Below are 12,222 nucleotides of genomic sequence, written 5' to 3' on the forward strand. Positions count from 1 at the left end.
AGTATCTCCTTTGGAAGGCCTTGGAGTCACAGTGCCTTCCTTCGGACCTTCTGATACAAAGTGAGCTGGAGCGTATCACTGGTGAGAGTACTTACATCAGGATTTTGCTCCTGGGCAACCTTTGTTACCCAATAAGTGGGAGAAGATCTACATAGATGGATAAAAAAAAGAGTCAATAAAATCCTTTGCATTTACTCCATTTTGTTTTCTTTTTTACCCCTCAAGTTAATTTTGAACTGTGTAACTTCAGCTTGACTGAACTTGCAGTGTCTATCATCCTTGTCTTTTCACCTTTCTGCCCACTTCCAGGCATGGTCCTTCCTGAGCCACCTCCCAGTGCTGGAGGTCCAGATGAGTGTAAGGGGATGGTGGGAGCAGAGCCAGGAGCAGATGGAGCATCCTCTCCCTGGAAGGGGCACTAACCTGAGAGAGGAGAGCAGATGGCTGGATGTCCATGCTGACCAGGAGTACGTTCTACATGTGTCACTGCATCGGCTCAATCTGGGTCAGCACAGGGTAAGTGGGATCAATGTCAGACAGCTGAGTCCTTTTGATGAAACATAAAAGTTTGTTTTATCAGAGAGATGTAGTATAGAAATGCAAACATTTTTTGAATGTTTTGAATTTCAAATCAACATGTTTTGAAATTACTTTGTTTTTGATTTACTTTACAAGTCTACAAATTCCCAAATATTTAAAAACCTGCAATTTAAAAGGATATAGTTTTATTTTTTTCTAAAACTGCAAGTAAAATCATGAGTAAAGGTGAGAAATGTTTGTATGTTACAGAGGAAGCAGGAAAGTAAGGCCCAGGCTCCCAGGTTTCCAAAAACAAAGGACGAGGGATGGTTCCTCATCATGGGGGAAGTGGATCGCAAGGAGCTGCTGGCTGTCAAACGGGTCGGATACGTCCGGAACCATACCGCTGTGTCTGTGGCCTTCTACACCCCGGAGAAGACTGGAAAGTAAGATTTCGATCCAAACTGACCTCAGGTAGTGAATATGGGACCTAACATCATCCTGTAACATCATACAGGTGGAGGGCTGTGTGCTGAACCCATGTTTCTTTTACACTGTTCACCTGTGATTGTGTAGCCATCCACACTTTTAACCACTGTGGGTGACTTCCAATTTTGAAACTTAGAATTTAATGTTTTGCCATGATAACTAGTAAAAATTATCTTTACTGTTGAACAAATTAAGCTCCAAGATTATTATTTTGTGTTTTAGTTTGATGTTTAAGCAGACAAGTTTAATGACTCACACCATAGTTGGTAAGTTTTTTTCCCACTCTACCAGGTGCTTTCTTCTTGTTTAGAGAAGGCACTATGGAATACTCTGAGGAAAAGCTAGTTACTTACTACTATAATCTGTTACCTAATGCAGGCACATTGGATGTGCCTCAAATCAACTGTTGCCTGGCTGTTATTCCCACAAGACACACTACAAAATCAACAATAGCATATGTGCAAAGCTCACAGAAGAAGCCAGTAAAGTTCTTGGAGCCAATGATGATGTTACAGAACAATGTGCTGCTGAAAATTCAAATCCAGAGGGGTTAAGTGAACAACAAAAGGCTGATTTGGATAAAATAACCGCAGAATGTGAGGAAAAAATGCAAGAGCTAAAAAATCTAATACAAAAGACATCGTGGAAAAAATTTGGGGAATATGAACTGATGCAAGCTATTATAAATGCAGAGTCGCACGCAGATTATGTGGACGCTGTGAATCCAAGTAAAAGCACAGACGCATATGGGTTCATGATAGAAAATCTGCAAAACCTTGTAAAGACAGCAAAGGCAGCGCATAAACATTGGAAGTGCTGGGCTCCTCATGCAGAGCAAAGCTCTTGAGACCATATTACCAAAACTAACATTAAGAAAAGCAGAATTTATTGAAGAGCAAACCAAAGAAGGGACCAAAAGGTTAAGCAGTTCTATGAGTTTTCCTGTGGCCCCAGCCATTAAACTAAAGCCTGCTGCTCTACCAAAATTCACTGGAGTTTGTAGAGAATTTTATCAGTGGAAAAAAGATTGGGAAGCGCTCCAGATGCAGGGAGAACCTACTGGATCAAAAGAGATTAAAAAATATCTTCTCGACAGTGTGGATGGGAAAATGGTACGAGACCATCGTCTCACAACTTACACAACAGCTGATGAAATATTCTGTGTTCTAGAGAATCGCTTTGGAAATAAAACAACTATTGCCCTTGAAATAGTGGAGGAGCTTCAAAAGGTTCCAACAGTTAAATGCAAGAAGATTGTTGAGCTAATTCAAACTGTAGAAAAAGCTCTGATAGATCTTGAAAAACTTAGTGCAACAAAGAAAACCGTTATAACATCCTTCTTTTAGTGGTAAATGAACTCACTGCTGAGCTGTTTTCCTCATTGAGATCTTTAACAGTGAAATATGTGTACTCCCATTTTCTAATTCCAGTTTTAGTTAATCCTCTTTTTCAGCACAGGGTGAACATTAGTGCAATGTTGGCTCGAAGAAAACTTGGAGCTTGACTTGAGATTAAAAACAGGTTTTCTATGATTTTGTGGAATCTCTACTCAACACTGAATCTTCTGCTTGTAGGTGCATCTACACGCTGTATGTGATGAGTGACAGCTACCTGGGCCTGGACCAGCAGTATGACATCCACCTGAATGTAACCCCCACCAGCATCGCAGCGCAGGTCAACACAGAAGTAGTGGATTCCCTTAACTAAGGAGCAGCAATTGGAAAACCTTTAGTCCTCTCTGGCACAGCAGCAGTCTAGCCCTCTCGTTGATGTACTGGATCATACTGACACCTCATCATAACATGTTAAGGTTTCCTGGAACTCAACCTCTGGAAGCTCATGGACCTGTTGCTCACATTATCATCAGACCAAGTGAGGCTTGCTGGAATATGGAACATTACAGAATGTTATCAGTTTGTTTAACCCCTGTTCAAGTACATATACTCCAACTTTGAAGACTTTCCACTTTAACTAACTGCAACAAATTGGAAGTTTAGCAAAAATTCTATGTATAGTTTACTGAATGACAATTGATTAAAAAATTGAATTAAATCTAAAAACAGAAATCCAACCACAAACAGCTGTACACAGACTGGTTCAAGATAGAGATAAAAATGTAAGGTAAAGAACATTTTCTAAAGATTCTGTTTTTGATGAGGGTGGGGGGGCCGGGACATGTTTAAGATAGAAAGTTAAGTTTACAACTTTTAATTTGTATCTGAGTATAAATGAAACATTTGTTGCAGCAGGTCAAAGTGAGTTTAAACTGCTGCAGTAGATTTAAAGTGCAAATCTGTGAAATACCAGGTAAGTTCCTCAACAGCTTATCTACAGATCTGACCTGTTTTTTCCTCATCAACAACTCATTCCAAGTTATACACACCTGAGTCATCAAACAGAACAAACATGACAGAAATCAATCTGTATTTACTGTAGTATTGTGCAAAAAGTTGATTTTATGTCCTGGAATTATTTGAAAATAAAATTTCACTTTGAGATGACATCCTTGTTTTGCATATATGTTCATGAGTGTATACTAGTTACTTGTGGGATTTGGATTTGACTGCCTCTGGCCTCGGCCTCAATAATCTGGCTTGAGAATTAGTTTGAATCTCTGATTTGGTGGCAGTAGATAATCAAAAGTTCTATCTTGTGGCATTTCAACCGAGCAACCACCTACAGATCCAAACTTTTGTACTACTCTTTATATATGTGTGGAGATTTTATGTGTCAGTTTTTGCTTCCTAAGTTACATGATCATTTCTGTCTTCGTTCAGTTTTGACTGACAAAATGCCAGATCTAACTGATCTGGCATTTTGTTTTCTCTCCATGGCTCCAAAATTAGAATAACCTTTCTAAGAAATGTTTTGCTTTGCTTTGGCTTGTTGTCTGTCTATATATAAAAAAAATAAAATAAAATAAAAATTCCCTTATCCTCTGAGCTCGGATCCTCTACCAGAGACCTGGGAGCTTGAGGGTCCTGCGCAGTATCTTGGCTGTGCCAAGGACTGCACATTTCTGGACTCCCTGAGGCCCTGGTATTTCTCCAGTTCGTCGTGCTCCTTTTTCCTGATATTGCAGTCACTTGGTATTGCTACATCTACCACAACGGCTTTCCTCTGTTGTTTATCCACTACGACAATGTCTGGTTGGTTCACCATTACCATTCTGTCTGTCTGGATCTGGAAGTCCCACAGGATCTTAGCTCTGGCATTCTCCACCACCTTTGGGGGTGTTTCCCACTTTGATCTCGGGGTTTCCAGTCCATATTCTGCACAGATGTTTCTGTACACTATGCCTGCCACTTGGTTATGTTGTTCCATGTACGCGTTTCCTGCCAGTATCTTGCACCCTGCTGTGATGTGCTGGACTGTCTCAGGGGCCTCCTTGCACAACCTACACCTTGGGTCTTGTGTGGTGTGGTAGATCTGGGCCTCTATTGCTCTGGTGTTTAGGGCCTGTTCCTGGGCGGCCAGGATGAGGGCCTCTGTGCTGTCCTTGAGTCCAGCTTTTTCCAGCCATTGGTAGGATTTGCTGATATCAGCCACTTGGGTTATTTGCTGGTGGTACATCCCATGTAGGGGCTTGTCCTCCCATGATGGTATCTCTGGCACCTCAACCTCCGTTCCCTGTTGTCTGAGACATTCACTGAGCACATTGTCTGTTGAGGCTTTGTACCTGATGTATTTATGGATCTTAGTTGTTTCGTCCTGGATAGTGGTTCTCACACTCACTAGTCCTCTGCCTCCGTCCTTGCAGCTCGTGTACAGTCTCAGGGTGCTGGATTTGGGATGGAACCTAGGTACTTGTAACTGTCCTCTATGTCTGCTATTGTTCTTTCTGGGAGTGAGAAAAAATGACCTTCCCCCTCTTTGTGACCAGCCGGCCACACTTCTCTCGTCCGAATGTCCATGCTGTAGATGTCTCGCTCACATGTCATTCATGTAGAGAAGGTGACTGATGTTGGCCCCATTTCTGAGTCGGTATCCGTAGCCAGTCTTGTTGATAATTTGGCTGAGGGGGTTCAGGCCTATTTAGAACAGTAGCAGGGACAGAGCATCTCCTTGGTATATGCCACATTTGATGGACTCTTGTGCTAGGGTGGTTTTCCAGTTTGCATTCGGGTCATGATTCATTCATTGGGGCCGCATATCCCCTCTCTGGTCCCCACAGTTCTGACATCCAGGTTCCTATATATATATATATATATATATATATATATATATATATATATATAGATATAGATATAGATATATATATTACATAAATATATATAATATTATATATATATATATATATATATATATATATATATATATATATATATAGATAGATAGATAGATAGATAGATAGATAGATAGATAGATATAGATATATATATATTACATAAATATATATATATATAATATATATGCGTGTGTGTGCACGCGTGTGTGTGTAGGGCCCCAATCACTGTGTCGATTGCCGATCAAAAAAAATCAGAAATGAGGTCCCATCCTGCGTGAAGTTCATGGGGCCATTGATGCTGTGTGATCTGCACGTGTGATCTATGAACATATGGAGCTTTGTCACAGTGAAGTTGGCGATAATGAATCAAGAAGATAAACACGAAGAAAACCTTGGCATCACATCGGCATTATACAACCCTTTATGTTGAAATATAAAGATTGGCTTTTGCAGTTAATGTGCGTTCCACTGATTGGCGAAATTAAAGAGGTAATCTGATGTTGTGATCCTAAAGAATAGTTCTATGGCCTATCTAGACTATAGTTGTTTAAACATGCCGATGCAGGTAATCTTAAATTGCCCGCAGTTATTACGGAAGACTTTCCTCAGCTACCCCGTTACAGCCATGCTGTGTACTGCTGCAGAACAGGCTGAGTCCCTCACTGCATTTGCATTTTCTGTGTGACGCTGCTTGTTGTGTGGCAGCGCGGTACCTGCACAGCTATCAGTAGTTAAATGAGCTCTATTGTTTTAAAGTGGTAAGCAGCTCTCACAACATCTCACATCCCTACCTAACCTGCACAACGTCCAGAAAAAAGAAAGAAACATAATTTAAATGCCCTGAATGAACTTTCTTAACTTGTTTTAAGAGGTGTTGCTGTTAGATTAGTCTACAACCATCCAGGTTTGGTTGATAATAATAATTAATGTATTTATTGTTCTTGTTTATTTGTAGTTGCAATTTTTTTTACTTACACAACTGTTTGATTAGGTGAAGGTCAATTAAAAGTAAAATGATACATACAAATAAGTGTATAAATAAATAAACAAATAATCAACTCAGAATTTCAGAAAGAAATTATTTCTTCATTGTTGATCTTAATTTTAACAGCATTTGGGTGAGGATTCTTTCTTGAAACTTTTTTAGAAAAGGCTTTATGTGGAAGAATGTTTTCTCCTCCACTTCACCATGAAATTGTCCACATCCAAAGTGATTTTCTGTTTCTCATACTGAAACAGAATAAGCAACATACCAGTTAGATGGTAGATGCTTGGAGCGCTTATTCGTCGCATGTGCGGACCCTGACATTTATTTAGCCATAAATTCATAATTATATTATTATTATTAATTTTATGGTATAATTTTATTGTGTAGCATGCCATTTCTTAATTTAAAGTATTTGAGTGTCTCTTGAAACAAAATGTTAAGTATAATGTTGAGAAGCTGTATTCTTCCTCCCTCCTTTTGCATTTTGTTGGATTGGTCGCTTTTATTTTATATGATTTATCTCATTATTTGTGAAGCAACGCTAATTTTATTCAGTCATTTTAATTACTTTTATACCTAAATCATTGACAGTATCCAACACCCTCCTTAGAATAGTTTTATTGTTACAATGCCTTATAATGTCTTGATGAATTCAAGTGACTCCACAAATGAGCCTCCTAATGGTTTACCATTTTTTAAACTCCTTTGCTCTGTTATTATTATTTTATTAAGCTACGTTTATAAAAACATTATTATTTATTTGGCTTTCAAATGAAGGCATGTTGTTGTTTCTCCCGCTCTGTGTGTGTGTTTAGTCAGTGCTAGATTTTTTAATTATTATTGCTGGATTATTCTCCAACCACATCCTGAAGTACGCGGACGACACCACAGTGGTGGGCCTCATCCGGGACAACAACGAGACGGCCTATAGGGAGGAGGTGCGGCATCTGGTGGACTGGTGCAGAGGAAACAACCTGATCCTGAATGTCAACAAGACCAAGGAGATCATCGTAGACTTCAGGAAATCCAGACCCACCCACACACCACTCCTCATCAACGACTCAGCAGTGGAGGTCGTCAGCAGCACCAAGTTCCTGGGGGTGCACATCAACGAAAACCTCAGCTGGTCTCCCCACATCTCCTCCCTGGTGAAGAAGGGCCAGCAGCGCATGCACTTCCTGCGTCAGATGAAGAGAGCATCCCTCCTGTCCCCCATCCTTCAGACCTTCTACAGAGGGACCATCGAGAGCCAACTGACCAGCTACATCTCCATCTGGTCTGGGAGCTGCAGGGCCTCTGACTGGAAGTCTCTACAGAGGGTGGTGAGGACAGGGGAGAAGATCACAGGGGCTCTGCTCCCCTGCATCAAGGACATCGCAGAGAGGCGCTGCCTATCTCGCGCTCACCAGATCCTCTCCGATCCCACCCACCCCAACCATGGACTGTTTTCCCCCCTGGCGTCTGGAAGAAGGTTCTGCAGCATCTTGTGTAGAACAACCAGACTACTGAACAGTTTCTTCCCCCGGGCCATCAGACTGCTTAACGCCACATAACACCCCTCCACACACACACACTCACAAGCTGACTCTCTAAAGGCTGAACATTTCTCTGTGGAAACTGAAGAAATGGTGATTAGTGATGGGCAGATGAGGCCTCATTGGGTGCATGGCACTGTGCTAAGACTGTGTTGCTTTGTCAATTACAGCTGCTGGATTTAAAAAGTCATTTCAGGCAAATTCAATAAAGACGGGCATGTTAACCAGTTCATCCCCCTCATGCCAGACATGATTCCTCAGTCTTGTGGAAGTGCTCTGGTTACAGTAAGAAACAAAACCTGGAATCAAAGCCCAAGTTTTCCTCAAAGGATTCACCTTTGATACAAATAAAAGTTAATCCATGTAAAATAACTCAAATACCGATGGAAAGGAATTTGAATAATCCGAAAGAAAACTTATCAAAAGTGGAAATAAGGATGGAATGATTATTTTCCATGATAAGATCAAATGATCAAACACTTCCTCTTCCTCTGTTGATTCAGAACCCCGGAATTCAAAAGAGCCATAAACCAATGCAAAGCAAAGAAAAGGCACTTCATGATAAGAGTAATGTACAGTCACTTTTTCAGTCATTTATGTTTCTAATTTTCCTTTATGCGATTTTCTGCCATTGAATAGGATTGTATCTGTCTCCTACTGCAGGATTTTGTTTGCAGAAGTAAATATATATCTTTACTTTTGTGTAGGGGGGTGTTAAAGCCACCTCTGGTTGTCTGTGGGACGACCAGAGGTGAGTCGGTCGTCCCCTATTGTATTCTACAATAGCTGTTTTGCTGATGCCACATTGTTGCAGTGACAAAAAATAATCTACTTTGTACTGAGTGTGTTTTACACTATATTTCATTTTGTGTAATTGCAGGGGAATGTTTGTATTTCTTTTTTAAACAAAATAACTTTAATTTTGGTTATTTGTATTGTTTCTACCTGACTGTAACACCTCTGTCACTGTTTTAACTGTGTGACTTTAAGACTGGGGTGCTCCTCCTCTTCATTTCTCCTTCTGTTGTGTTGTAGTTAAATTGTCTGCATCTCTTAGACCCTTCCATTTTGTCATGTTGTTCTGTGGGAGGGGTGGCTGTTTATTTTTTTAATCTAAATGCATCCAGTTTATTTATAGATTTATTAAGTTTGTGTCACAATTATAATACACCAATCCGTTCCTTAATGCAAATATTTAAGTGAACTAACAATAGTAAAGTAGAAGAAATTAACTTTTTTTTTTTTTTACTTTTGTTTTGTGCATGTCTTGGTGCAGGCAGTCCATAACATGGTGGTTGTCAGAATAAACCAAGAATCTACCGATTCCAAAGAACCTGTGTCACCCCCTAATTTCTTAATAAAACCAGCACAATGCAGAAAGCATCCGTTTACATTCGCACGTTCTCCCGGATGGGCTATTTCTGGGTACTCTGATTCTTCCCACAGTCCAAACATTTTAAATTATTTGTCACTTTAAATTGTCATTAGGTCTGAGGGTTTGCATGAATGTCAGGCATGGAAACACTTGTGTCCAGTTTATACCCTGTGAGATAAACTGGTGAAGGTGAACATGTCCTGATATATTGAGTCTAATGGCTGCTGCAGATAATCACTTCTGGGAGAAGAATGAGATTTGAAATAAGCCAATTGCATATATGTATTTACTGAAGTTATATATTGTTAAATGGGAAAACCTTGTGAAATGCATATTTCACAGACTGAGGTCCAGATAAAAGTCAAGGAACAAAAACAATCTTTAATACTTCTGCAGACGGAGAGCAAAAATACACTGCATTAGGTGAAAATCATTCTGCTCTAACAAACTTAAAGTTGCATAGTTGCTTTATTATTTCTGAAGCTGCATGAAAAAAACATCTCGGCTATGCTACTGTATGATGCAAATAAAAGATCTTCTCTTTAAAGAAAAATCTACTTCACAACTTCACCCTTTTTTTAGTGGGTAGAAAAGAAATAAGTAAATGAAACCTAGAAATTATAATATGAAGTATAAAATGAAGTAAACAATGCTAGAAGACATTTGAGGAACACAAAGCATCAGTCTGTATTCGTCATTAAGCAATGGTCCAGAAAATAAATATCATAGGAGTTTCAGCAAGTGTTTTGTCTTCAGTGGTATTAGCGAAAACCTTGGGTGCTGCAAAATAAACTCAATCTCAACATCAGGGGAATTATGGGTTAGGAAGTATGGCATCCTTAATCCACGTGGGTATTGTTCTAAGGCAGTTTCCCATCCTGACCATGTTCTCTATGCTGCCTCAGCTAGGTAGAGCACCTACTGAGTGGGCCGTCGGTGGTATCCCTATTTTTTCAGGGATACTTTGTTGGAATTCCCTTGGTGGGATTCTGAACTGGCCCCCTCTGATTTCCCAGTGAACTTCTCACCAGTGGCTGGCGTGGACCCAGGTGGATTTAAGAAAATCTTGGGTCGTCAGTTCTTCCTGAAATTTTTAAGAAACACAAAATCTCCAGGCTGTAGGTTATGTTATGGTTTCCTCCTTGGGCCTGGTGTCTTTAATTGATCTGTTAGAGAAATACAGTAGTTAATCATGTTGTCATCACATGTTGTTAAAATAATTCCAGGTTTCATTGGTGGTCCCATTCCGATGTTTGGGAAATCCTGCAAATAAGATTGTGTTTTTATCTTCTTTGCATGTGCATGTTAGTTCAATGTTTATTAAACACAGAACATGTAAACAAACATTCACTCCAACATGAAACAGACACAAAGAAACGTTGGATGCCATCAGAATTCAGAGTCTGTCAAATGTGCATAACAGTCAAATAATTAGTCGGTCCTCATTTTATATATATATTTTCTTAAATTGAAATGACCAAATTTATGTGAAGCTTCAAATAGTTTAAATTTCCACCTAACATATATAAATGTTTAAAGTCAACTCTAATGTACAGGATCCTGTTTTAAAGTTTAGCTATATCTACACATACAGAAAAGATCTCAATATGATTTAGAATTACAGCAACTAATTCATCATGTTTCTGTTGAAGCGCTTCATTAATTAAAAAAAAAAAGTTTTGTTGTAACTAATAGTTCCTGGACAACTAAGGTATTTTAACCTAAGTTCAAATTTATCACAGCTGTATGTTATAGAAATTTCCCTCTGTTCAATTTAAATGCAACCAAAATATGATATGGTATATCAATGCATATATAACGCAACCTATCTGACAGCAGATAGGTGCTCAAAATTTGTGTGACACTGTGGGAAGCGTACAAAATCAGATTAGAATACCACGATGTCTCAAGATGCCATAACAGCCCTTTCTGCACTTGCCACTACGCGCAAACATTGTGACAATGTGGCTGCTACAGGATCTAATTTGAAAAATAGGCGACCAGTTTCAATTTATCACCATGTTTTTGGAGCAAAACAAAAAAACCCTTCTAAATCTAACCATCTCTATGAAACATTCAAGAAAGATTGGGAAAAATCCCAGAGTTGGAGGTGTTTTTTCAGCACTTCGAATGACGTCAGAACAACTTCAACCCTATGTAAAATGTGTAAGCTTATCAATAATCCCTTGTCATGACATACTTCTCTCAGAGGTTTCTCAATCTCAGCATAACTTGGAATGAAATGCCTACAATAGTTGTTTTTTTAAAAGGAGCGGTAACGCAATATTTGTTTCAATCCTGTAGATAGCTCTGCCCTTGGGGGAAATCACATGACCCAGGAAAGTCACAGATGGCTGCACAAACTGCAATTAGCTTTTTCTGACTTTTTTCTTTTTTTTTTTTTTTTGTGTTTGTTTTTTTATAAAGCCACTTTATGCCAAAAAATAAAGTGGCATAAAGTGGTTTATTTAGAAATAAACAGATCATGATTGGGAGCTGCCAATAATAAATTGTTCACATACTGTAACTGAGGTGTCTGTGGTGCAAGTTTTAAATGCACCACAGACAAAAGATTGTCCTTTAATGCTTGGATGAGATCCAGCTCATCAGCTAAATCTGTGGACACGTGAGCTGTGCAATGAAGGCCTTGTAATGACATCACAATGGAAGTGGGAAAAAAAATGGTCTCAGATTGTCAGTCTGTAATCAACCATTCAAAAATGTAAAGCAGGCTCTGTGTTTTGAACAAATTAAAGTCAGATGGAGTTTTTGGACACGTGTTTCAATAGACAGAAATAGTTTTACTGATTGTTGAACCTGATGCTCCAGTGGAATGAATTGTTTTCCCAGACAGTGGAGCATGAGGCAGGGATTTTTTATAATCAATGATTGTGTAACCCCAGAATCTATAAGAAAATTTAGATGGGTTCCTGCAACAAACAGTGAGTATGGGTAAGATTTTATGTGCTTCAATTGTATATGTCACATATGTGCTGTGTGTGTTACTACTATGCTGAACCAGAGGTTGCTCCAACGACACCAAGTCTAGTCAGGTGGAATACCCTCCACGATGTCCTGTAAATCCACC

At 39.3% G+C, this 12,222-nt stretch overlaps 1 protein-coding gene across 2 annotated transcripts in view; it reads left to right on the forward strand.

Annotated features, from left to right (window-relative positions):
- ascc3 (activating signal cointegrator 1 complex subunit 3) overlaps positions 1–3,509 on the forward strand; it is a 177,321-nt gene extending 173,812 nt beyond the window's left edge. For both annotated transcript variants that reach the window (XM_055023204.1, XM_055023205.1), the window contains 3 exons: positions 310–516; positions 790–965; positions 2,583–3,509. In XM_055023204.1, the coding sequence (XP_054879179.1) occupies positions 310–516; positions 790–965; positions 2,583–2,715 (516 nt within the window). In that variant the 3' untranslated portion in view covers positions 2,716–3,509. The remainder of the gene's footprint in view (positions 1–309; positions 517–789; positions 966–2,582) is intronic.
- The last annotated feature ends 8,713 nt before the right edge of the window (positions 3,510–12,222 follow it).

This window comes from Poeciliopsis prolifica, unplaced genomic scaffold (assembly GCF_027474105.1).
Source record: "Poeciliopsis prolifica strain line A6 unplaced genomic scaffold, Auburn_PproV2 SCAFFOLD096, whole genome shotgun sequence".
Lineage (NCBI taxonomy): Eukaryota > Metazoa > Chordata > Actinopteri > Cyprinodontiformes > Poeciliidae > Poeciliopsis > Poeciliopsis prolifica.